Source organism: Bombina bombina, chromosome 1, assembly GCF_027579735.1.
Source record: "Bombina bombina isolate aBomBom1 chromosome 1, aBomBom1.pri, whole genome shotgun sequence".
NCBI lineage: Eukaryota > Metazoa > Chordata > Amphibia > Anura > Bombinatoridae > Bombina > Bombina bombina.
In genome coordinates, this window is record NC_069499.1 from 229,892,418 (window position 1) to 229,918,695 (window position 26,278).

General features: G+C 41.5%; 1 protein-coding gene across 4 annotated transcripts in view; it reads left to right on the forward strand.

Annotated features, from left to right (window-relative positions):
- MTA1 (metastasis associated 1) overlaps positions 1-26,278 on the forward strand; it is a 732,036-nt gene that overhangs the window by 329,172 nt on the left and 376,586 nt on the right. For all 4 annotated transcript variants that reach the window (XM_053697863.1, XM_053697862.1, XM_053697866.1 and 1 more), the window contains 2 exons: positions 13,066-13,165; positions 13,927-14,115. In XM_053697863.1, the coding sequence (XP_053553838.1) occupies positions 13,066-13,165; positions 13,927-14,115 (289 nt within the window). The remainder of the gene's footprint in view (positions 1-13,065; positions 13,166-13,926; positions 14,116-26,278) is intronic.

Here is a 26,278-nt window from a genome sequence, read left to right on the forward strand (position 1 = left end):
AAACTTTTAGCTATTCCTTTTAAAGGTAAGACCCTATTCGGGCCTGAACTAAAGGAGATCATTTCCGACATTACTGGAGGTAAAGGTCATGCCCTTCCTCAGGACAAGACGGTTAAAATGAGGGCCAAACAAAATAATTTTCGTTCCTTTTGAAACTTTAAGGGTGGACCCTCTACTTCCTCTTCCGCCACAAAGCAGGAGGGGAATTTTGCACAATCCAAGTCAGTCTGGAGACATAACCAGACCTGGAATAAAAGTAAACAGGTCAAGAAGCCCGCTGCTGCTACCAAGACAGCATGAAGGGGCAGCCCCCGATCCGGGACCGGATCTAGTAGGGGGCAGACTTTCTCTCTTCGCTCAGGCTTGGGCAAGGGATGTTCAGGATCCCTGGGCATTAGAAATCGTGACCCAGGGGGTATCGACTAGAATTCAAGGATTGTCTCCCAAGGGGGAGATTTCATCTTTCACGTTTGTCTGTAGACCAGACAAAAAGAGAGGCGTTCTTACGCTGTGTAGAAGACCTATATACCATGGGTGTAATCTGTCCAGTTCCAAAACTAGAACAGGGGCAGGGGTTTTACTCAAATCTGTTCGTGGTTCCCAAAAAAGAGGGAACCTTCAGACCGATTTTAGATCTCAAATGCCTAAACAAATTTCTCAGAGTCCCTTCGTTCAAAACGGAGACCATACGAACAATTTTACCAATGATCCAGGAGGGTCAATATATGACCACTGTGGACTTGAAGGATGCATATCTGCACATTCTTATCCACAAAGATCATCACCAGTTTCTCAGGTTCGCCTTCCTGGACAAACACTACCAGTTTGTGGCCCTTCCTTTCGGGTTGGCCACAGCTCCCAGAATTTTCACTAAAGTGCTAGGGTCCCTTCTGGCGGTTCTAAGGCTGTGGAGCATAGCAGTAGCGCCCTATCTGGAAGATATTTTGGTTCAGGCGTCAACTTACCATCTAGCCAAATCTCACACAGACATCGTGTTGGCTTTTCTAAGAACTCACGGGTGGAAGGTGAATATAGGAAAGAGTTCACTAGTTCCACAGACAAGAGTTTCATTCCTGGGAACTCTGATAGACTTGGTAGACATGAAAAATTTTCTGACGGAGGTCAGAAAATCAAAGATCCTAACTACTCGGCCATCAGTGGCTCAGTGTATGGAGGTCATTGGATTAATAGGAGCGGCAATGGACATCGTTCCGTTTTCTCGCTTTCATCTCAGATCACTGCAGCTGTGCATGCTCAGACAGTGGAATGGGGATTATGCGGATTTATCTCCTCATCTAAATCTGGATTTAGAGACCAGAGACTCTCTTCTTTGGTGGTTGTCACAGGATCATCTGTCCCAGGGAATGTGCTTCCGCAGGCCAGCATGGGTCATAGTGGCGACAGACGCCAGCCTCTTGGGCTGGGGTGCAGTCTGGAATTCCCTGAAGGCTCAGGGTGTTTGGACTCAGGAGGAGTCCCTACTACCAATCAATATTCTGGAACTGAGAGCAATATTCAACGGGCTTCAAGCGTGGCCCCAGTTGGCTTTGGCCAAATTCATAAGATTCCAGTCGGACAATATCACGACTGTAGCATATATCAATCATCAAGGGGGAACAAAGAGTTCTCTAGCGATGACAGAGGTTTCCAAGATAATTTGATGGGCAGAGACTCACTCTTGCCATCTATCAGCAATCTATATCCCAGGAGTAGAGAACTGGGAAGCGGATTTTCTAAGTCGTCAGACTTTTCATCTGGGGGAGTGGGAGCTCCATCCGGAGGTGTTTGCGGCATTGATTCGTCAATTGGGCACACCGGAAGCGGGGATTCTCTGAGTCGGTCATTGATACCTTGATTCAGGCTAGGAAGCGTGTCACTAGGAAAATTTACCATAAGATATGGCGTAAATATCTTTATTGGTGTGAATCCAAGGGCTACTCATGGAGTAGGGTTAAGATTCCTAGGATTTTGTCTTTTCTCCAAGAAGGATTGGAGAAGGGATTATCAGCTAGTTCCTTAAAGGGACAAATTTCTGCTTTGTCAATTTTACTACACAAGCGTCTGGCGGATGTCCCAGACGTTCAATCTTTTTGTCAGGCTTTAGTCAGAATCAATCCTGTGTTTAAACCTGTTGCTCCACCATGGAGTTTGAATTTAGTTCTAAATGTTCTTCAAGGGGTTCCGTTTGAACCCATGCATTCCATAGATATTAAACTTTTATCTTGGAAAGTTTTGTTTTTAGTTGCTATCTCTTCTGCTTGAAGAGTTTCTGAGCTTTCTGCGTTACAATGCGACTCGCCTTATCTTATATTCCATTCTGATAAGGTGGTTTTGCGCACTAAACCTGGTTTCCTTCCTAAGGTTGTTTCAAATAAGAATATTAATCAGGAAATTGTTGTTCCTTCTCTATGTCCTAATCCTTCTTCTAAGAAGGAGCGTCTGTTGCATAATTTGGACGTGGTTCGTGCCTTGAAGTTTTACTTACAAGCGACCAAGGATTTTAGTCAAACATCTTCTTTATTTGTTGTTTTTTCTGGAAAGCGTAGGGGTCAAAAAGCTTCAGCTACCTCTTTCTTTTTGGCTGAAAATCATCATCTGTTTGGCATACGAGACTGCTGGACAGCAGCCTCCTGAAAAAATTACAGCTCATTCTACTAGAGCGGTGGCTTCCACATGGGCTTTTAAAAACGATGCTTCTGTTGAACAGATTTGTAAGGCTGCGACTTGGTCCTCCTTTCATACCTTTTCCAAATTTTACAAATTTGATACTTTTGCTTCTTCTGAGGCTATTTTTGGGAGAAAAGTTCTTCAAGCAGTGGTGCCTTCTGTTTAGGTATCTGTCTTGTCCCTCCCGTTCATCCGTGTCCTGTAGCTTTGGTATTGTATCCCTCAAGTAAGGATGAATCCGTGGACTCGTATCTAGTAGAAGAAAAGGAAATTTATGCTTACCTGATAAATTGATTTCTTCTACGATATGACGAGTCCACGGCCCTCCCTGTCATATTAGACAGATTATATTTTTGTCTTCAAAACTTCAGTGACCTCTGCACCTTTTAGCTTTTCTTTTCTCTTCCTATACCTTCGGTCGAATGACTGGGGGTGGAGAGAAGTGAGGAGCTATATATACAGCTCTGCTGTGGTGCTCTTTGCCACTTCCTGTTAGCAGGAGGATAATATCCCACAAGTAAGGATGAATCCGTGGACTCGTCGTATCGTAGAAGAAATCAATTTATCAGGTAAGCATAAATTTCCTATATATATTCAGGTGGCCCTCTTTTTACAACGGTTCAATTTACACCGTTTCAGAATAACAACCTTTTTTCCAGTCATGTGACTGCTATTGAAAAGCATTGAGAAGCAGTGCATTGATTAAAATAGCCAGTAGGTGGAGCTGTCCGCTTGTGTTGCAGCAAAGCCAAGCAAGCTGAAATTAATCAGTTTAACCAGACCTTAGCTATCGAGCAGATGTCAAAGGAACAAGATCTTCCTGTCTATAAATCAGTCCAGATTGGAATGCATAGAAAGAACTGTTTGCAGAAAAATGCAAGTGAAGTCTGTGTTGTGTGATTATTTTATTAGGTTTATAATGCTGTTTAGCAAATGTTTTTGTTCATTTAACTTAATTTAATTATATTTCTTTCATGTAATTAGCAAGAGTCCATGAGCTAGTGACGTATGGGATATACATTCCTACCAGGAGGGGCAAAGTTTCCCAAACGTCAAAATGCCTATAAATACACCCCTCACCACACCCACAATTCAGTTTTACAAACTTTGCCTCCCATGGAGGTGGTGAAGTAAGTTTGTGCTAGATTCTACGTTGATATGCGCTTCGCAGCAGGCTGGAGCCCGGTTTTTCTCTCAGAGTGCAGTGAATGTCAGAGGGATGTGAAGAGAGTATTGCCTATTTGAATACAATGGTCTTCCTCTAGGGGATCTATTTCATAGGTTCTCTGTTATCGGTCGTAGATATTTCTTCTCCTACCTCCCTTTTCAGATCGACGATATACTCTTATATACCATTACCTCTACTGATTCTCGTTTCAGTACTGGTTTGGCTATCTACTATATGTAGATGAGTGTCTTAGGGTAAGTAAGTCTTATTTTATTTATGACACTCTAATCTATGGTTGGGCACTTTATATGTAAAGTTCTAAATATATGTGTTTAAACTTATATTTGCCATGATTCAGGATAATCAGTATTCCTTTATTCAGACTGTCAGTTTCATTATTTGGGATAATGCATATGAATAAATAATTTTTTCTTACCTTAAAAAATTTTCAATTGATTTTTTCCCCTGCGGGCTGTTAGGTTCGCGGGGGCAGAAAATGCTTCAATTTATTGCGTCATTCTTGGCGCAAACTTTTTTGGAGCAAAATTTTGTCATTTCCGGCGCCATAGTTGACGCCGGAAGTTTGTTCGTGGTTGCGTCATTTTTTGACGTATGTGTGTTACAGACGTTTTTTTTGCGCCAAAAAATGTGGGCGTCGTTTTTGACGTCAGAGGATGTTGCGTCATTTTTGGCGCCAAAAAATATGGGCGTTGTACTTGGCGCCAAAAAATGTGGGCGTCATACTGGTCTCCACCTTTTTTCACATTATTTAAATCTCACTTTTTTATTGCTTCTGGTTGCTAGAGGCTTGTTTATTTTGCATCTTTTCCCATTCCTGAAACTGTCATGTAAGGAATTTGATAATTTTGCTTTATATGTTGTTTTTTCTATTACATATTGCAAGATGTCACAACCCGACCCTGGATCAGAATCTACTTCTGGAAAGACGCTGCCTGATGCTGGTTCTACCAAAGTTAAGTGCATCTGTTGTAAACTTTTGGTAACCGTTCCTCCGGCTGTAGTTTGTGTTAGTTGTCATGATAAGCTTTCTAACGTAGATAGTGTCTCCATTAGTAATAATCCTTTACCTGTTATCTTTCCTTCAACATCTAATGTTCAGGATGTCCCTGTTAATGTAAAAGAATTTGTTTCTAATTCTATTAGGAAGGCTCTGTCTGTTATTCCTCCTTCCAGTAAACGTAAAAGGTCTTTTAAAACTTCTCATATTTCAGATGAATTTTTAAGTGACCGCCATCATTCTGACTTATCTGTTTCTGATGAGGATCTATCTGGTTCAGAAGATTCTGCTTCAGATATTGACACTGATAAATCTTCATATTTATTTAAGATGGAGTTTATTCGTTCTTTACTTAAAGAAGTGTTGATTGCATAAGATATAATGGAGTCTAGTCCTCTTGATACTAAATCTTCTAAGCGTTTAAATTCGTTTTTTTAAACCTCATGTAGTTATTCCAGAAGTTTTTCCAGTTCCTGATGCTATTTCAGAAGTAATTTCTAAGGAATGGAATAGTCTGGGTACTTCATTTACTCCTTCTCCAAGGTTTAAGAAATTGTACCCTGTGCCATCTGATAGATTAGAATTTTGGGACAAAATCCCTAAAGTTGATGGGGCTATCTCTACTTTTGCTAAACGTACTACTATTCCTACGGCAGATAGTACTTCCTTTAAGGATCCTTTAGATAGGAAGCTTGAATCCTTTCTAAGGAGAGCTTATTTATGTTCAGGTAATCTTCTTAGACCTGCTATTTCTTTGGCTGATGTTGCTGCAGCTTCCACTTTCTGGTTGGAGGCTTTAGCGCAACAAGTGTCAGACCATAATGCTTATAGCATTGTTAAACTTCTTCAACATGCTAATAACTTTATTTGTGATGCCATTTTTGATATCATTAGAATTGATGTCAGATATATGTCTTTAGCTATTTTAGCTAGAAGAGCTTTATGGCTTAAATCTTGGAATGCAGATATGACTACTAAGTCAACTTTGCTTTCTCTTTCTTTCCAAGGTAATACATTATTTGGTTCACAGTTGGATTCTATAATTTCAACTGTTACTGGGGGGAAAGGAACCTTTTTGCCTCAGGACAAAAAATCTAAAGGTAAATTATAGGGCTGCTAATCGTTTTCGTTCCTTTCGTCAGAATAAGGAACAAAAGCCTGACCCTTCCCCTAAAGGAACGGTTTCTGTTTGGAAACCTTCTCCAGTCTGGAATAAATCCAAGCCTTTTAGAAAGTCAAAACCAGCTCCCAAATCCGCATTAAGGTGCGGCCCTCATTCCAGCACAGCTGGTAGGGGGCAGGTTGCGATTTTTCAAAGATATTTGGATCAATTCGATTCACAGTCTTTGGATTCAGAACATTGTTTCACAAGGGTACAGAATAGGTTTCAAGGTAAGGCCGCCTGTGAGAAGATTTTTTCTCTCACGCATTCCAGTAAACCCAGTGAAGGCTCAGGCGTTTCTGAAATGTGTTTCAGACCTAGAGTTGGCTGGGGTAATTGTGCCAGTTCCAGTTCTGGAACGGGGTCTAGGGTTTTACTCAAATCTATTCATTGTACCAAAGAAGGAGAATTCCTTCAGACCAGTTCTGGATCTAAAAATATTGAATCGTTATGTAAGGATACCAACATTCAAAATGGTGACTATAAGGACTATTCTGCCTTTTGTTCAGCAAGGGCATTATATGTCTACAATAGACTTACAGGATGCATATCTTCATATTCCAATTCATCCAGATCACTATCAGTTCCTGAGATTCTCTTTTTTCTAGACAAGCATTACCAGTTTGTTGCCCTTCCGTTTGGCCTAGCAACAGCTCCAAGGATCTTTTCAAAGGTTCTCGGTGCCCTTCTCTCTGTAATCAGAGAACAGGGTATTGCGGTATTTCCTTATTTGGACGATATCTTGGTACTTGCTCAGTCTTTACATTCTGCAGAATCTCATACGAATCAACTTGTGTTGTTTCTTCAAAGACATGGTTGGAGGATCAATTTACCAAAGAGTTTATTGATTCCTCAGACAAAGGTAACCTTTTTGGGCTTTAAAATAGATTTAGTGTCCATGACTTTGTCTCTAACAGAAAAGAGACGTCTGAAGTTGGTTTCAGCTTGTCGAAACCTTCAGTCTCAATCATTCCCTTCAGTTTGTGCATGGAAATTCTAGGTCTCATGACTGCTGCATCGGACGCGATCCCCTTTGCTCGCTTTCACATGAGACCTCTCCAGCTTTGTATGCTGAACCAGTGGTGCAGGGATTATACAAAGATATCACAATTAATATCCTTAAATTCCAATGTTCGATCTTCTCTGACTTGGTGGTTGAATCACCATCGTCTAATTCAAGGGGCCTCTTTTGTTCGTCCAACCTGGACTGTAATCTCAGCAGATGTGAGTCTTTCAGGTTGCGGAGCTGTATGGGGATCTCTGACAGCGCAGGGGGTTTGGGAATTTCAGGAGGCGAAATTACCAATCAACATTTTGGAACTCCATGCGATTTTCAGAGCTCTTCAGTTCTGGCCTCTTCTGAAGAGAGAATCTTTTATTTGTTTTCAGACAGACAATGTCACAACCGTGGCGTATGTCAATCATCAAGGTGGGACTCACAGTCTTCAGGCTATGAAAGAAGTATCTTGGATACTTGTATGGGCGGAATCCAGCTCCTGTCTAATCTCTGCGGTTCATATCCCAGGTGTAGACAATTGGGAAGCGGATTATCTCAGTTGCCAGACTTACATCCGGGCGAATGGTCTCTTCACCCAGAGGTATTTCTTCAGATTGTTCAAATCTGGGGACTTCCAGAAATAGATCTGATGGCCTCTCATCTAAACAAGAAACTCCCCAGGTATCTGTCCAGATCCAGGGATCCTCAGGCGGAAGCAGTGGACGAGTTGTCGCTTCCTTGGAATTATCAACCTGCTTATATCTTTCCGCCTCTAGTTCTTCTTCCAAAAGTGATTTCCAAAATTCTAATGGAACGTTCGTTTGTATTGCTGGTGGCTCCAGCATGGCCTCACAGGTTTTGGTATGCGGATCTCGTTCGGATGGCAAGTTGCCAACCTTGGACACTTCCGTTAAGGGCAGACCTTCTATCTCAAGGCCCATTTTTCCATCAGGATCTCAAATCATTAAATTTGAAGGTATGGAGATTGAACGCTTGATACTTAGTCATAGAGGTTTCTCTGACTCAGTGATTAATACTATGATACAGGCTCGTAAATCTGTGTCTAGAAAGATTTATTACCGAGTCTGGAAGACTTACATTTCTTGGTGTTCTTCTTATAAATTCTCTTGGCATTCTTTTAGAATTCCTAGAATTTTACAGTTTCTTCAGGATGGTTTGGATAAGGGTTTGTCTGCAAGCTCTTTGAAAGGTCAAATCTCTGCTCTTTCTGTTCTTTTTCACAGAAAGATTGCTAATCATCCTGATATTCATTGTTTTGTACAGGCTTTGGTTCATATCAAGCCTGTCATTAAGTCAATCTCTCCTCCTTGGAGTCTTAATTTGGTTCTGAGGGCTTTACAGGCTCCTCTGTTTGAACCTATGCATTCTCTGGATATTAAATTACTTTCTTGGAAAGTGTTATTCTTTTTAGCCATCTCTTCTGCTAGAAGAGTTTCTGAGTTATCTGCTCTTTCTTGTGAATCTCCTTTTCTGATTTTTCATCAGGATAAGGCGGTGTTGCGGACTTCATTTAAATTTTTACCTAAGGTTGTGAATTCTAACAACATTAGTAGATAAATTGTTGTCCCTTCATTGTGTCCTAATCCTAAGAATTCTCTGGAGAGATCTTTACATTCTTTGGGTGTAGTAAGAGCTTTGAAATATTATGTTGAAGCTACTAAAGGTTTTAGAAAGACTTCTAGTCTATTTGTTATCTTTTCTGGTTCCAGGAAAGGTCAGAAGGCTTCTGCCATTTCTTTGGCATCTTGGTTAAAATCTTTGATTCATCATGCTTATGTAGAGTCGGGTAAGTCCCCGCCTCAAAGGATTACAGCTCATTCTACTAGGTCAGTTTCTACTTCCTGGGCTTTTAAGAATGAAGCTTCTGTTGATTAGATTTGCAAAGCAGCAACTTGGTCTTCTTTGCATACTTTTACTAAATTCTACCATTTTGATGTTTTCTTTTCTTCAGAAGCAGTTTTTGGTAGAAAAGTACTTCAGGCAGCTGTTTCAGTTTGATTCTGCTGCTTATAATTTTCATTTTTTTGATTTGGGTTGTGGATTATTTTTTCAGCGGAATTGGCTGTCTTTATTTTATCCCTCCCTCTCTAGTGACTCTTGCGTGGAAGTTCCACATCTTGGGTATCTGCTATCCCATACGTCACTAGCTCATGGACTCTTGCTAATTACATGAAAGAAAACATAATTTATGTAAGAACTTACCTGATAAATTCATTTCTTTCATATTAGCAAGAGTCCATGAGGCCCACCCTTTTTTGTGATGGTTATGATTTTTTTGTATAAAGCACAATTATTCCAATTCCTTATTTTTTGATGCTTTCGCTCCTTTCTTATCACCCCACTTCTTGGCTATTCGTTAAACTGAATTGTGGGTGTGGTGAGGGGTGTATTTATAGGCATTTTGAGGTTTGGGAAACTTTGCCCCTCCTGGTAGGAATGTATATCCCATACGTCACTAGCTCATGGACTCTTGCTAATATGAAAGAAATTAATTTATCAGGTAAGTTCCTACATAAATTATGTTATTCTGTGTTGTGTGATTATTTTATCAAGTCTTCATTTCAAAGCTTTAAAAATAATGTATTAGGTGTTACTTATGACAATTTCGAGAGGGGCCTGGAACCTATCTCCCTCACTTCCCATTGACTTACATTATAAACTGGGTTTCAATTTACAACGGTTTCGATTTACAACCATTCCATCTGGAACCTAACCCCGGTGTAAACTGAGGGTTACCTGTATATGTATATATACATATGTGCAAACAGATAATAGTGCATATCAATTCAAATAACAACTTCCATCAATAAAGGGCAAGGTGTAAATAGCAAGCTCGTCACTATCATGCAAAGCATATTCCCAAATCACCTGATTTTAATACAAACAATCCAAATGAGGACTCCAATTATTTTTGGGTCGTACATAAGCCAGGAGTAGTTGTAAATTTATACTGTCCTGAAAAGTAAACCTCTGTAGACGTTCTTTAGGCTAAGGGCATAATTGTAAAACACAATACCATGTGCAGGAGTTCATCGTAGTGAAGCAGCTGGTGCTATGCACAGACCAACTAATTGCAAATCAACTAATCGATTGAGATTGGTTGACAACTATTTTTCATAATCGATTATATTGATTAGTTGTTGCAGCTCTAATAATATGTATGTGTGTGTGTGTATATGTATGTATGTATGTGTGTGTATGTATGTATATATATATATATATATATATATATATATATATACACATACATAGTTGTCTCTTCTATGAATATTAATTAGTAAATTGTTGTTCCTCACTTATACCCTGACCCGTCTAATTCTAAAGAGAGACTTCTTCTCAACCTTGATGTGGTAAGCACTCTAAAATCTTACCTTCATGCCACTAAGCACTTTTTTTCCCAGGCTTTTAGTTCATTCCTCTGGCACTTGTAAAGGTCAAAAGCCATTGTTGTAGCTTTGGCCTCTTGGCTTAAACAGGTGTTTTGCAAAGCTTACTTGGTGACAGTTACGTCTCCTAAAGTATTACTGCTACTGCATGTGCTTCATTGGAATAGATTTGCAAGGCCACAACATGGTCATTCTTTTAGACTTTTGCCAATTTTTTTTTCTGTTCTGATGGTTTCTTTGCTTCTGCAGAAGCGAGTTATGGGAGAAAAGTCCTTCATGCTGCCTTTTGTCCCATCCTTCCATATTGTGGACTCTCAGCTTGGGTATTAAATCCCACACATGGATTATCCTTGTCATATGAAAGAAAACAAAATGTTTGCTTACTTGAAGTTATTTTCTTTCTTTCAGGATGATGAGTTCACATGCTTCGCCCTATTTTTGGCGACAATTATTTGCGCCTCTATAGACCCTGCTTTTTTCTTTCCTACCTATCTGCCTCACTTTTGCTGCTTGGCTATATGTTAAACTGAGTAATGCTGGAAGATGGGAGGGATTAAAAGCACTTGTTGGTTTCTTTGCCGCCTCCTAGTGGTGGGAATTATATCCCACATGTCATGGTCCATTTATTATGTAAGCATATATTTTCTTTTTACTATATCTTTCAATCCAAACTCTGAAAACTCACATACACTAATGTAGTGGATGCCCAAGTCAAATTTCTGTGTAATGCAGCATGCATTACATTAATGTCATGGGGTAGTGGAAACCGCATCTGATGGATTGTACCATCTGCACACCTTGATCTTGAAAACATAATTTTTGCTTACTTCATAAAATATCTTTTGTGAATGTGAGACATCCCATATGATGATTTTTTTTTTGTACACCAGAAGCAGGCAAAATACCTCTACATTCTAGAGATTTGCTACCCAATCACTCTGTTATACTATGGCAAAGCAGAATAGGAATGCTAAAAAACGGTAACAAATCCAAGCCGTGAACTCAGAATATCACCAGAAGAAGGCAGATTAGAACTTTAGGGCAGGCTATTAATCAGGCATCATGGACTGCAACACTTTCCTTCCAAAGGCCTCCAACCAAGGCATAAGCCTTACAATTGTAAACTTTAGAAAATGTATCCTAAAAAAAGAAAAGGTTGCAGCTTTAAAAAGCTGATAAAGAGGCATCATTACAGAAGGATTTAGAAGTAGTTACTATGCTCTAGTTGAATAAGCAGTAATTTTCTCAGTAGTGAACTTACCCACCACCAGATAGACCTTTCTGACCATAGCCATAGCTTTGGGACCCTTGTGTGGTCTTGTGAAACATTTTGATGGTGTTCCTTATGAGCTGAATACAAAGAAGGTACAACAATTTCTTGATTTAATTGTGTTAGTGGATACCACATCTAGGAGAAATGAATAATTCTTTCTGAGAACAGCCTTAAGCCATGGAAAATACTAGCAGAAAGAGAACCTATATCAGGAATCTTAGAAATCTTCCTGTGAAGCAAAACAGACCAGGCAGAAATGTGACCTTTCTCCAAACCTTTCTGGAGAAACTCCAGATTTCTTTGAATTTGTAAGAAAATTCCTAGCTGCACCATGTCAGATACAAACCTTATGGTAAATACAACTTGTTACAGACTCTTGGATCAATGTTTTAATCACCTTTTCAGACAACTCAATATCGGCCAAAATCATGAGTACAGTTGCCAAGCTGTCAAAGCTAAAGTCTCAAGATCTTGATAGGGAAATATTAATGATATTGAGATAGGTCTATTCTGAGAGAAGGATGCCAAGAAGGGTAAGATGACATCTGAACTTGTTCTGAATACCAAGTTTTGTGAAGCCAAGCCAGATTAATCAGAATCACTGACTCCTGTTCAAGCATCGGCTTGAATCACCAATGCACCAGGCCTCCAACAGAACTGCCTGCAGGTCCTGGTAGTTGGCACAATAGATGGAAATATTTTGGTTCAAATGAGAGACCATAAGGTCATATCTCTGGCATCCCCAGCACCACAGAATCAGATCAGAAACCTCCTTATATAAAAACGATCCCCACATAGAGATTTGTTGGCATATGAAAATTTCCGCCTCCCAGTTGTTGACCCCCATGAACATGAATTGCTGATATCACACTCTGATTCTCTGTCTATCTCCATAATGCGTGACACCTCCTTCTTTGCTGAGGAACTGTGACTTATGCCTAGTGCAATGCTCTGGAATTTTGGGGTGTTTTGCCTCCCCTTGGTGGATAGGAAATGCATCCTTTATTAATTATTCATGAAATCTCACCATGGAACAGATACATTTATCAGCTAAGCTTAAATAATGTTCTTTTATTGAGTCCTGCTTTACTCTCCAATGCTGTAGAAAAAAAGTTATTGGATTCTTGCCTTACAATGAGCGGTGAATATGTCGCCGTTTGGGGGGGGGGGGTGAAGGGTTTTTATAAGTTGGATGGCAGTGGTGGCAGCGAGTCAAACAGCTAACTATTTTTAACCCTCCGAGGTACGATGTTACTATAATGTATAGGTGCTCATATCCATTTTTTTTTCTTCAACAACTATTTCCTATTTATGTTCAGTATAGGCTGTGTTTACCAACACTTGAAGTTATTGTATTCTCTTACTGTTCTCAGATCTGTAGGCACGTTCGCCCGTGCATTGGACTGCAGTAGTTCTGTCAGACAACCAAGTCTACACATGAGTGCGGCTGCTGCTTCCAGAGATATTACACTGGTAAGGGGATTGAAGTACAAAAATATATCATGTGTTATGGAGATAATAGGGTGTACTGCTTCTTTGTTTGATACATGAGGAGTAAGAGTGTACATTAAAATCTATAAATATCTAGATTAGTGAAATCCTGTAAGTGGAACAGCTCAGAGATATACATATAACTTGATTGAAATTAACACATTTATGCAATCAAACTAATGTTTGCCCAGTTCACCAATAGGAGTTCCAAACGATAAAAAAAAAAAAAAATTCATGTAAAATACAATTTTTTTCATTTTATAATAATCCAGGACTAGCTGGATGTTTATAAGATTTGCTGCATATTTGTCCAATTTCCCTTTTTGTTTTGATCATTTTGGGAGTGACATGCACTAACCACGTAATATAACAACATAGTTTTTTTTTTTTTTAAAATAACATATACATTAGGAAATCTTGTATAGATTTGCTCAGGCATTAGCTAAATTATTCGCATCCATGGGCAACATGTTCATGACACTCTATCTTGACAACAACATTATCCAACCTTTTTCCTTTTATACATCTTCTTACTCTAGTGGCTTTTATACATATTTCAGAGCATAGCAATGACAAAGCCATAATAAGATGTACATTGTACAAAATTATGCCTTCATTTTTAATTCTAATATATTTTGTTAAAAGATGTTTGGAGAATATATCACTGCAATCTTTACTCATCTTAAATTTTTAATCCACACATTTCATATTATTAAATTTACTTTTTTGTCGATTTCTTTCAGTTTCATGCAATGGACACACTCCATAAGAATTCTTATGATATTTCCAAAGCTATTTCTGCACTTGTCCCTCAAGGTGGCCCTGTTCTATGCAGGGATGAAATGGAGGAGTGGTCTGCATCAGAGGCAAACCTGTTTGAGGAAGCACTGGAGAAATATGGCAAAGACTTCACAGATATTCAGCAGGATTTTGTGAGTAATATATGGCCTTACTGCCTGAATTTTACTTTAGTTTCCATAGTTAATTTTGAATCTAAAGCTATGTTTATTTTCTTCTTAAACGGGAAGAGTCCACAGCTGCATTCATTACTTTTGGGAATTTAGAACCTGGCCACCAGGAGTAGGCAAAGACACCCCAGCCAAAAGCTTCAAATACCTTCCCCACTTCCCTCATCCCCAAGTCATTCTTTGCCTTTCGTCACAGGAGGTTGACAGAGAAGTGTCAGAAGTTTGAAGATAGTCTTTTATGGAGGGTAGTACTCTTCGAAATGGGACTGGAGTTTTATGTAATTCTGTCAGCCTCTTAGTGAGAGCATGGATGAAGGTTAGAGTCTGGAGATGCAGGGGGAGTTCTTCTGCGAAACCATCCTGACTCATATTAACAGCTCCTTGGCAATCCGTGTTGATGAGTTTCTCTTGTAAGGTGTATCCAGTCCACGGGTTCATCCATTACTTGTGGGATATTCTCCTTACCAACAGGAAGTTGCAAGAGGACACCCACAGCAGAGCTGTCTATATAGCTCCTCCCCTAACTGCCACCCCCAGTCATTCTCTTGCAACTCTCGACAAGAAAGGAAGTATCAAGAGATATGTGGTGACTTAGTGTAGTTTTACCTTCAATCAAGAGTTTATTTTTAAACGGTATCGGCGTTATACTGTTTTACTCTCAGGCAGAAATTAGAAGAAGAATTCTGCCTGGAGGTTTGATGATCTTAGCGGTTTGTAACTAAGGTCCATTGCTGTTCTCACACATAACTAAAGAATATGGGAAAACTTCAGTTGGGGGAACGGTCTGCAGATTACCTGCTTTGATGTATGTTCAGTATTTTTAGTTCTAGAGAGATGAATAAGTTCTAGAAAATGCTGACAGAGCCTTGTGTATTTGAGGTAAGCCTGATGCAGTGATTTAACAGCGACTGGGATCATGCTTACAAAACAGGGCAATACTCATGTTAATATTCATATTACTTAGTGACAAAACGTTTACATGATTTCATAAATAGGACGTTTTTTCTCTGAGGGAGTTAAGTCTTTATTTGGGGCCTAGTTTCCACATGGCTAGTCAGATACTCCTAAGAGTATTTTCTTAAGGCCCTTCTAACATCCAGTAACATGGTGGGAGGGGCCTATTTTAGCACTCTAACTACTCAGTTTTAATTCAGACTGAGACATCCAGCTTCCCTAGAGGTTTCCTCTGGCATCTGAGGACCATTTCAAAGGGGTTATTAATGCACAAAATCGTTTTTGAGGGCAGGTAGGTGCTCAATTGACTTTTAACGTTTTTTTAACGTTTTTCAATCGGGTTTGGGGCCTAAGGTGTTAATCATCCATTTGCAAGTGGGTGCAATGTTGCTTTAGTCCCTTACACACACTGTAAAAATTTCAAAGACTTTACTGTATTTTTACACTGTTTTGCAGTTTAAGTGCTAGTTTTTTTCTCTTAAAGGCACAGTAACGTTTTTGTTTAATTGCGGTTTCACCTTTATTAAAGTGTTTTCCAAGCTTGCTTGTCTCATTACTAGTCTGTTAAACATGTCTAACATTGAGGAAACTCCTTGTTCAATATGTTTTGAAGCCATGGTGGAACCCCCTCTTAGAATGTGTACCAAATGTACTGATATTTCTATAAACTATAAAGACCATATTATGGCGCTTAAAGATTTATCTCCAGAGGATTCTCTGACTGAAAAGAGGGAGATTATGCCATCTAGCTCTCCCCATGTGTCAGAACCTATAACTCCCGCTCAAGTGACGCCAAGTACATCTAGCGCGTCTAATTCTTTTACCTTACAGGACATGGCGGCAGTTATGAATGCTACCCTCTCAGAGGTATTCTCCAAACTGCCAGGGCTATAAGGAAAGCGAGACAGCTCTGGGGCTAGAACTAATACAGAGCTTTCTGACGCTTTAATGCCTGTGTCCGATATACCCTCACAATACTCAGAAGCCGAGGCAGGTGAGCTTCTATCTGTGGGTGACATTTCAGACTCAGGGAAGGAGTTACTTCAGTCTGATTCTGAAATGACAGCGTTTCAATTTAACCTTGAACACCTCCGCTTATTGCTTAGGGAGGTTTTAGCGACTCTGGATGACTGTGACCCCATTGTGGTTCCAGAGAAATTGTGTAAAATGGACAAATACTTTGCAGTACCTGTTTACACTGATGTTTTTCCAGTCCCTAAGAGGTTTTCGGAAATTATTACTAAGGAATGGGATAGACCAGGTGTGCCGTTCTCTCCACCTCCTGCTTTCAAAAAGATGTTTCCCATAGATGCCGCCATATGGGACTTGTGGCAGACGGTTCCTAAGGTGGAGGGAGCAGTCTCTACCCTAGCTAAGCGTACAGCTATCCCCGTCGAGGACAGTTGTGCTTTCCTAGATCCTATGGATAAAAAATTGGAGGGTCTCCTTAAGAAAAATTTTATACATCAAGGTTTTATTCTCTAGCCTCTTGCATGCATTGCCCCAGTTACTGCTGCAGCGGCTTTTTGGTTTGAGTCTCTTGAGGAGGCTCTTCAAGTAGAGACCCCGCTAGACGATATTCTAGACAGGATTAAAGCGCTTAAGTTAGCTAACTCCTTTATTTCTGACGCCATTTTTCATTTAGCCAAGCTAACGGCTAAGAATTCAGGTTTTGCCATTTTGGCACGTAGGGCGCTATGGCTTAAGTCCTGGTCAGCAGACGTTACTTCAAAGTCTAAGCTTCTTAACATCCCCTTCAAGGGACAGACCCTATTCGGGCCTGGTCTGAAGGAGATCATTTCTGATATTACTGGAGGAAAAGGTCACGCCCTTCCTCAGGGTAGGTCCAATAAGTTAAGGACCAAACAGAATAATTTTCGTTCCTTTCGAAACTTCAAGAGTGGCGCAGCTTCAGTTTCCTCTAATGTAAAACGAGAGGGAAATTTCGCCCAGTCCAAACCAGTCTGGAGACCTAACCAGGCTTGGAACAAGGGGAAGCAGGCCAAGAAACCTGCGGCTGCCTCTAAGACAGCATGAAGGAGTAGCCCCCAATCCGGGACCGGATCTAGTAGGGGGCTGACTTTCTCACTTCGCCCAGGCTTGGGCAAGAGACGTCCAGGATCCCTGGGCATTAGAGATTGTTTCCCAGGGATATCTTCTGGACTTCAAAGCTTCATCTCCAAAGGGGAGATTTCATCTCTCACAATTATCTGTAAACCAGATAAAGAGAGAGGCATTCTTACGTTGTGTTCAAGACCTACTGGTTATGGGAGTGATCCACCCAGTTCCAAGGGAGGAACAGGGGCAGGGCTTCTATTCAAATCTGTTTATAGTTCCCAAAAAGAGGGAACTTTCAGACCAATCTTGGATCTCAGGGTCCCATCCTTCAGGATGGAGACTATCCGAACCAGCCTCCCTATGATCCAGGAGGGTTAATATATGACTACCGTGGACTAAAAGGATGCTTATCTCCACATTCCGATTCACAGAGATCATCATCAGCTCCTCAGGTTCGCCTTCTTAGACAGGCATTACCAGTTTTGTGGCTCTTCCCTTCGGGTTAGCCACGGCTCCAAGAATCTTTACGAAGGTTCTAGGGTCCCTACTGGCGGTTCTAAGGCCACGGGGCATAGCGGTGGCTTCTTACCTAGACGACATTCTGATACAGGCGTCGACTTTTCAAATCGCCAAGTCCCATACGGACATTGTTCTGGCCTTTCTGAGGTCTCACGGGTGGAAGGTGAACGAAGAAAAGAGTTCTCTCTTTCCTTCCTAGGAACACTGATAGATTCAGTAGAAATCAAAATTTTTCTGACAGAGGTCAGGTTATCAAAGCTTCTAACTTCCTGCCGTGCTCTTCATTCCACTTCTCGGCCATCAGTGGCTCAGTGTATGGAAGTAATCGGCCTAATGGTAGCGGCAATGGACATAGTTCCGTTTGCCCCGCCTACATCTCAGACCACTGCAACTTTGCATGCTCAATCAGTGGAATGGGGATTACACAGATTTGTCCCCTCTGCTAAATCTGGAACGACAGATGCCAGCCTTCTGGGCTGGGGCGCGGTCTGGAACTCCCTGAAGGCTCAGGGTTCGTGGACTCGGGAGGAAGCCCTCCTTCCGATAAACATTCTGGAACTGAGAGTGATATTCAATGCTCTTCAGGCTTGGCCTCAACTAGCTGCGGTCAGGTTCATCAGATTTCAGTCTGACAATATCACGACTGTAGCCTATATCAACCATCAGGGGGGAACAAGAAGCCCCCTGGCAATGTTGGTTTCAAAGATAATTCTATTGGCAGAGGTTCACTCTTGCCATCTCTCAGCTATCCATATCCCAGGAGTAGAGAACTGGGAGGCGGATTTTCTAAGTCGGCAGACTTTTCATCCGGGGGAGTGGGAGCTCCATCCGGAGGTATTTGCCCAGCTGATTCAACTATGGGGCAAACCAGAACTGGATCTGATGGCGTCTCGTCAGAACGCCAAACTTCCTTGTTACGGGACCAGGTCAAGGGATCCCCAGGTAGCGCTGATAGATGCTCTAGCAGTGCCCTGGTCCTTCAGCCTGGCTTATGTGTTCCCACCATTTCCTCTCCTCCCTCGTCTGATTGCCAAGATCAAGCAGGAGAGAGCTTCAGTGATTTTGATAGCACCTGCGTGGCCACGCAGGACTTGGTATGCAGATCTGGTGGACATGTCATCCCTTCCACCATGGACTCTGCCGCTGAGGCAGGACCTTCTACTCCAAGGTCCGTTCAAACATCCAAATCTAATTTCTCTGCGACTGACTGCTTGGAGATTGAACGCTTGATTTTATCAAAACGTGGTTTCTCCGAGTCTGTCATTGATACCTTTATTCAGGCTCGAAAGCCTGTCACCAGTAAAATCTATCATAAGATATGGTGTAAATATCTTCATTGGTGTGAATCCAAGGGTTACTCATGGAGTAAAGTCAGGATTCCTAGGATATTATCCTTTCTCCAAGAAGGATTGGAGAAGGGATTGTCAGCTAGTTCCTTAAAGGGACAGATTTCTGCTCTGTCTATTCTTCTGCACAAGCGTCTGGCAGATGTTCCAGACGTTCAGGCGTTTTGTCAGGCTTTAGTTAGAATTAAACCTGTGTTTAAACCTGTTGCTCCACCATGGAGTTTAAATTTATTTCTTAAAGTTCTTCAAGGGGTTCCGTTTGAACCTCTGCATTCCATAGATATCAAGCTTTTATCCTGGAAAGTTCAGTTTTTGGTAGCTATCTCTTCGGCTCGAAGAGTTTCAGAGTTATCTGCCTTACAGTGTGATTCCCCTTATCTTATCTTCCATGCAGATAAGGTAGTTTTGCGTACCAAATTTGGATTTCTTCCTAAGGTGGTATCTAATAAGAATATCAATCGGGAGATTGTTGTTCCGTCACTGTGTCCTAATCCTTCAAAGAAGGAACGTCTATTACACAATCTTGACGTGGTTCGTGCTTTAAAGTTTTATTTACAAGCTATTAAGGATTTTCGTCAAACATCTGCATTGTTTGTTGTCTACTCTGGACAGAGGAGAGGCCAAAAGGTTTCGGCATCTTCTCTTTCTTTTTGTCTGAGACGCATAATCCGTTTAGCTTATGAGACTGCTGGCCAGCAGCCTCCTCAAAGAATTACAGCTCATTCCACTAGAGCGGTAGCTTCCACATGGGCTTTTAAAAATGAGGCCTCTGTTGAACAGATTTGTAAGGCGGCGACTTGGTCTTCGCTTCATACTTTTTCTAAATTCTACAAATTTGATACTTTTGCTTCCTCGGAGGCTATTTTTGGGAGAAAGGTCTTGCAGGCAGTGCTGCCTTCCGTTTAAGTTCCTGCCTTGTCCCTCCCTTCATCCGTGTCCTAAAGCTTTGGTATTGGTATCCCACAAGTAATGGATGAACCCGTGGACTGGATACACCTTACAAGAGAAAACAAAATTTATGCTTACCTGATAAATTTCTTTCTCTTGTGGTGTATCCAGCCCATGGCCCGCCCTGTCACTTTAAGGCAGGTGTTTTTTATTTTTAAACTACAGTCACCACTGCACCCTATAGTTTCTCCTTTTCTTGCTTGTCTTCGGTCGAATGACTGGGGGTGGCAGTTAGGGGAGGAGCTATATAGACAGCTCTGCTGTGGGTGTCCTCTTGCAACTTCCTGTTGGGAAGGAGAATATCCCACAAGTAATGGATGAACCCGTGGACTGGATACACCACAAGAGAGAGAAATTTATCAGGTAAGCATAAATTTTGTTTTCGCTGCCTGCCTTTATTCACTCAAGTGCATGTTAGAAGCGAGGCTATTATCTGTCACACTAGAAGGGCTGTGTTCCTGTTCCATGGCGCAGTTTCCGGTAAGATCATTTCATTATATTTTGATATGTGAATGTAATGTTAACGAAAGTAGGTAGGGTCCTAGTGGGACTCTCTTTATCTTAAAAAAGGAATCATGGGTTAATATCTCCTGAGGGGGATTATTGAACAGGGGGGACTTTAATCATGTTTATGTGGTTCTATCTGCTGATGTGTTGTAATACTTAGGCTCATGGCTTTTTGGAACATAATGGCCTTATCATCAGTTGGCGTAATTTCTTTAGATTTACGCTCTCTATGTGTGACTTGCATGGTGCACCTCGTGACCAGGTGCGGTTACTTTGTTTTCCACTTCCGTATTGTGACTGTGTGGCGACGGAGAGAGTCTGCTCGTTAGTTGTCTGGTTCACAGGAGGTGGTGAGTGCCTTAGCCACTGGGGGTGTAAAAAGGGTGCAGGTTAGTGTTTGTCATTTTTGTAATCCCAAAGTTATGGAGGATTCAGATTTTTTTAGATATGGATAGCTCGGATTCGGAGAATGCGTCTTGTGATGAATATGAAATGGCCCGGGTTATCCATGTCCATTAGTTATGTTCCGATTGCCGTTCTACAGTACTCTCCTCCTGAATCAGGGAACTTAGAGTGCGTTGAGCCATCCGCCCCCGAGGATGTCCTGCAAGACGTGTGCCCCAGAACCTACGCAAGCAGGTTTCCCTATGGCGTTTACTCCTCCGGAAGGTGGCTTGTTTTCTCCAGAGGTTACGGCACGGTTCCGCATGGCGATATCTATGGCGCTGGCTCGTTTATATCTCCCAAGTGAAATATTTTTAAAGTACTGTCCGTGTTCTGTCAACCAGGGCCCGTCGGGCGTGGGATTGCTTGATTTAGTTCAGCCTTCTTGGGAAGCGTTGGCCTCTGAGGCTTCAGGGGCCCAACCTCGGGGCCGGGGTCGCCTATCTATCCGGTGAGGGATAATTTTGCCTTCTGTTATAGGCTGGCACGTCTTTGTGTCCTACTATGACATGTTTTGACAGTGCTGGAGGATTCCAGTCCTAGTGGGCCGAGGGATCCTTGGCCTTAGATGCCGGATGGTAAGCTGGGTTAGACGTTTGGGGATGAAGCTAATCACCTTGACGTCTCCGTTTTTTTTCTTTCTTTCTTGAGCTTGGGTGAATGGGGCATCTGATCGGCTGGTCCGGTTGGCATACCCTTTCTCCTTGGGCGTTCACCCGCAGGTGCTGCCTTACTTTTATTTTGATCTGGATAGGATGTATTTGATTTGTTTTTAAAAAGCTTGTGTCTGATATAATTTCCATTTTGGGAAAGTTTTTTTCTCTGGAACTGATACTTGTGATTTTGTGGTCGCATGGGTACTTCCTCGGAAGTTGTGCACTTTTGATTAAGAACAAAGTTGCGTTTCTAGTTCATATTATCCAGCCTTCAGTCGATTTTTCTTGGACCTTAGATAGTTCTGGAGTGTTCTTGTACCTGGCAGGTACTGGTCGGATGCTATCTGCTGTTCCTTGGGTTCATGTCACCCTCGTGGTGCTGATTATCCTGTCGGATTCTGTATGTTACTTTGGCCTATTGATATGGACTCCGGGCTTGGATGCTACTACGAAGTATGGAGGCCTAGTGCATAGATACGCTTCTGGAAGGAAGGCTGTGAGCTCCGATTTTAGTTGGTCTTTTTCAATTTGCTTGGGATACAGACTTTTTAAGACATCATTGTGGTTTCTAAAGGTCCCTGTGGACTCGGAATCGTAGTTTCACATTCCTTTAGGGAGATGTGTATGACCTTGGGAGGTCTAGTATTCCTGGTGGTGGAAGATTTCGTTTTCACTTTCGGTCTTCCCGTTGCTGATTCTGGTAGCCCAGTCACATTCCTTTTGGCGGTTGCGGAGTCTCCTTTTCTTCCTGTCTTGGGTTGGGTCATCTGTATCTGGAAGTGCGGGCATGTCCTTCCTTTTCTCAGCGTCTCGTTTGCTCTGGTGCTTGGAGTGCAGGGGGGTTGATCACCCCGTCCTTTCTGCCAAGAGCGGCGTGGCTCCCATTGTTGTTACTGTTACAGGTTTTTCGTGAGTCCGATCCTGGGAAGATATCTGGAGACTGTCGTCTTCTTTATCTAGGAACTGCCCCTTGTCCTACCGTAGACTTTAGACTCTCGGGTGCTATGACCTTTTGGAGATCCAGCCTTTAGGCTTGTGAGTAGGTAGTCAAGGGTCAGATACAGACCTTCGCCTTTCTGGGGTCAAGAAAATTACCATTTATATACACCAGCATGTAGATCAGGTGGTTAAGCCTGTCTACAAATCGCTACCTTATGATCTGATGTGGTTGCCGTTTTCTTAGAACGGTCAGGAGTTTTTCAGACTCTTGGGTTTGAGGCTGTTGCTGGTACTCTACGTCTGGGATCTTTAGATGGTTGAAGGCTCGGTCTTGGGTGCGCCCCTAACCATAGGAGGTTGCTTATGGGTGCCTCAGGTGGTTAGATCTTGCGATCAGTCCCGTTCTCAAGGACTCTTGCTTAGGACCATGTCTCTTTCCTGGAACGGGTATGGGTGGTTCAGTTTAACCTTAGGGTTTGTATCTCCCGCGTGTCCCTTGAGGTGACGTGGTGCTTTGACAATCATGGGAGATTTAATAGCTGCTTGAGGCTTAAGTTTGAGGTCTCTTTCACGGGTCCCTACTTGTCTTCGTGGCATCTAATGCTTCCTGGAAGACTTCCAGTTGTTGTATTACCTGGGCTGGCGATTTGGGCCGAAGGGTCTCGCCTCTATTGGTAGTGTGGTTATCGCTTATTTCTTCCTCTTCTCCTCACCTAGGGTGGGGGAGGTGTGATTGTGTTGCTCTCCTCGATTTGCAGGTACCTCAGTATTCGTGAAGGCCTGTGGGTCCTTGTGTTTCTCGCATCAGAGGGTCTTCCTTTCTTGAGTACTCAGGATCATGGGGCTGGATTCTTGTATTAGGATGCTGTGGGTCAAAATACTTCCTTCCTCTTAGGAGTGTTTCTTCTTTAAGGAAGGCAACAATTTAGGGGTTCTGGGCCCTGAGCACGAAGTTCCTGTTATGGCTCATGGTAGCATGCCAGTTTTTAAGTAGCGGTCAGAGCTCTACTCTGGGGTTTTGATTCCTCGTAGATATCCTTTTTTCTTTCATGTAATTGGCAAGAGTCCATGAGCTAGTGATGTATGGTATATACATTCCTACCAGGAGGGGCAAAGTTTCCCAAACCTCAAAATGCCTATAAATACACCCCCACCACACCCACAATTCAGTTTTCCAAACTTTGCCTCCTATGGAGGTGGTGAAATAAGTTTGTGCTAGATTTCTACGTTGATATGCGCTTCGCAGCATGCTGAAGCCCGGTTTTCCTCTCAGAGTGCAGTGAATGACAGAGGGATGTGAAGGGAGTATTGCCTATTGAATGCTATGGTCATCCTATCGGGGATCTATTTCATAGGTTCTCTGTTATCGGTCGTAGAGATCTCTTCTCCTACCTCCCTTTTCAGATCGTCGATATACTCTTATATACCATTGCCTCTACTGATTCTCGTTTCAGTACTGGTTTGGCTATCTACTATATGTAGATGGGTGTCTTTTGGTAAGTATATCTTATTTTTATGACACTCTCAGCTATGGTTTGGCACTTTATATGTAAAGTTCTAAATATATGTTTTATACTTATATTTGCCATGATTCAGGTTAATCAGTATATTTCCTTCATTCAGACTGTCAGTTTAATTTTTTGGGAAAATGCATATGAATAAATTTTTTTCTTACCTGAAAATTTTTCAAATTGACTTTTTCTTTCTAAATTGCGGGCTGTTAGGCTCGCGGGTGCAAAAAATGCTAGAATTTATTGCGTCATTTTAGGCGCTAGACTTTTTTGGTGCGGAAATTACGTTTGTTGACGTTTATGACGTAATTTCCGGCGTCGTAGTTGACGCCGAGAGTTTTCACGTAGTTGCGTCATCTATGACGCTCATGTTTGTTGCAGACGTTTTTGGTGCCAAAAAAATTGTCAATTGTGGCCGTCATACTTGGCGCCAGTTTTTTTGACATTATTTAAGTCTCCGTTTCTTTTTGCTTCTGGTTCCTAGAGGCTTGTTCTGTTTGCATTTTTTTCTCATTCCTGAAACTGTCATTTAAGGAATTTGATAATTTTGCTTTACATGTTGTTTTTTCTATTACATATTGCAAGATGTCGCAATCTGACCCTGTATCAGAATCTACTTCTGGAAAACTGCTGCCTGGTGTCGGTTCTACCAAAGCTAAGTGCATTTGTTGTAAACTTGTGGTAACTGTTCCTCCGGCTGTAGTTTGTGTTAGTTGTCATGATAAACTTTCAAAAGCAGATAATATTTCCATTAGTAGTAGTCCATTACCTGTTGTTGTTCCTTCAACATCTAATGTTCAGGATATTCCTGTTAATGTAAGAGAATTTGTTTGTTTCTGTTATACCACCTTCTAATAAACGTAAAAGGCCTTTTAAAACTTCTCATAAATTAGATGAATTTTTATATGACCGCCAACATTCTGATTTATCTATCTCTGATGAGGATCTATCTGGCTCAGAAGATTCTGCCTCAGATATTGACACTGACAAATCTTCATATTTATTTAAGATGGAGTTTATTTGTTCCTTACTTAAAGAGGTGTTTATTGCATTAGATATGGAGGAGTCTAGTCCTCTTGATATTAAAACCAGTAAACGTTTACATTCGGTTTTTAAACCTCATGTAGTTATTCCAGAGGTTTGGAATAGTTTGGGTACTACATTTACTCCTTCTTTAAGGTTTAAGAGACTGTATCCTTTGCCGGCTGATAGATTGGAGTTTTGGGAGAAAATCCCCAAAGTTAATGGGGCTATCTCTACTCTTGCTAAACGTACTACTATTCCTACGGCAGATAGTACTTCTTTTAAAGATCCTTTAGATAGGAAACTTGAATCTTTTCTAAGGAAGGCTTTTTTATGTTCACGTAATCTTCTTAGGCCTGCTATTTCTTTGGCTGATGTTGCTGCAGCTTCAACTTTTTGGTTGGAGGCTTTAGCGCAACAAGTACCAGATCATAATGTGTATATCATTGTTAAGCTTCTTCAACATGCTAATAATTTCATTTGTGATGCCATTTTTTATATCATTAGAATTGATGTCAGGTATATGTCTTTAGCTATTTTAGCTTTGTGGCTTAAATCTTGGAATGCAGATATGACTTCTAAGTCAACGTTGCTTTCTCTATCTTTCCAGGGTAATAAATTATTTGGTTCTCAGTTGGATTCTATAATTTCAACTGTCACTGGGGGGAAGGGAGCTTTTTTGCCTCAGGATAAAAAATCTAAGGGTAAATTTAGGGCTGCTAACCGTTTTCGTTCCTTTCGTCAGAATAAGGAACAGAAGCCTGACCCTTCCCCTAAAGGAACGGCTTCCAATTGGAAGCCTTCTCCCGTCTGGAATAAATCCAAGCCCTTTAGAAAATCAAAACCAGCCCCCAAGTCCGCATGAAGGTGCGGCCCTCAGTCCAGCACAGCTGGTAGGGGGCAGGCTACGATTTTTCAAAGATGTTTGGATCAATTCAGTCCAAAATCATTGGATTCAGAACATTGTTTCTCAAGGGTACAGAATAGGTTTCAAGGTAAGACCGCCTGTGAGAAGGTTTTTTTCTCTCACGCATTCCAGTGAACCCAGTTAAGGCTCAGGCTTTCCTGAAGTGTGTTTCAGACCTGGAGTCTTCTGGGGTAGTTGTGCCAGTTCCATATCTGGAACGGGGTCTGGGGTTTTATTCAAATCTGTTCATTGTACCAAAGAAAGAGAATTCTTTCAGACCAGTTCTGGATCTAAAAAGTTTGAATCGTTATGTAA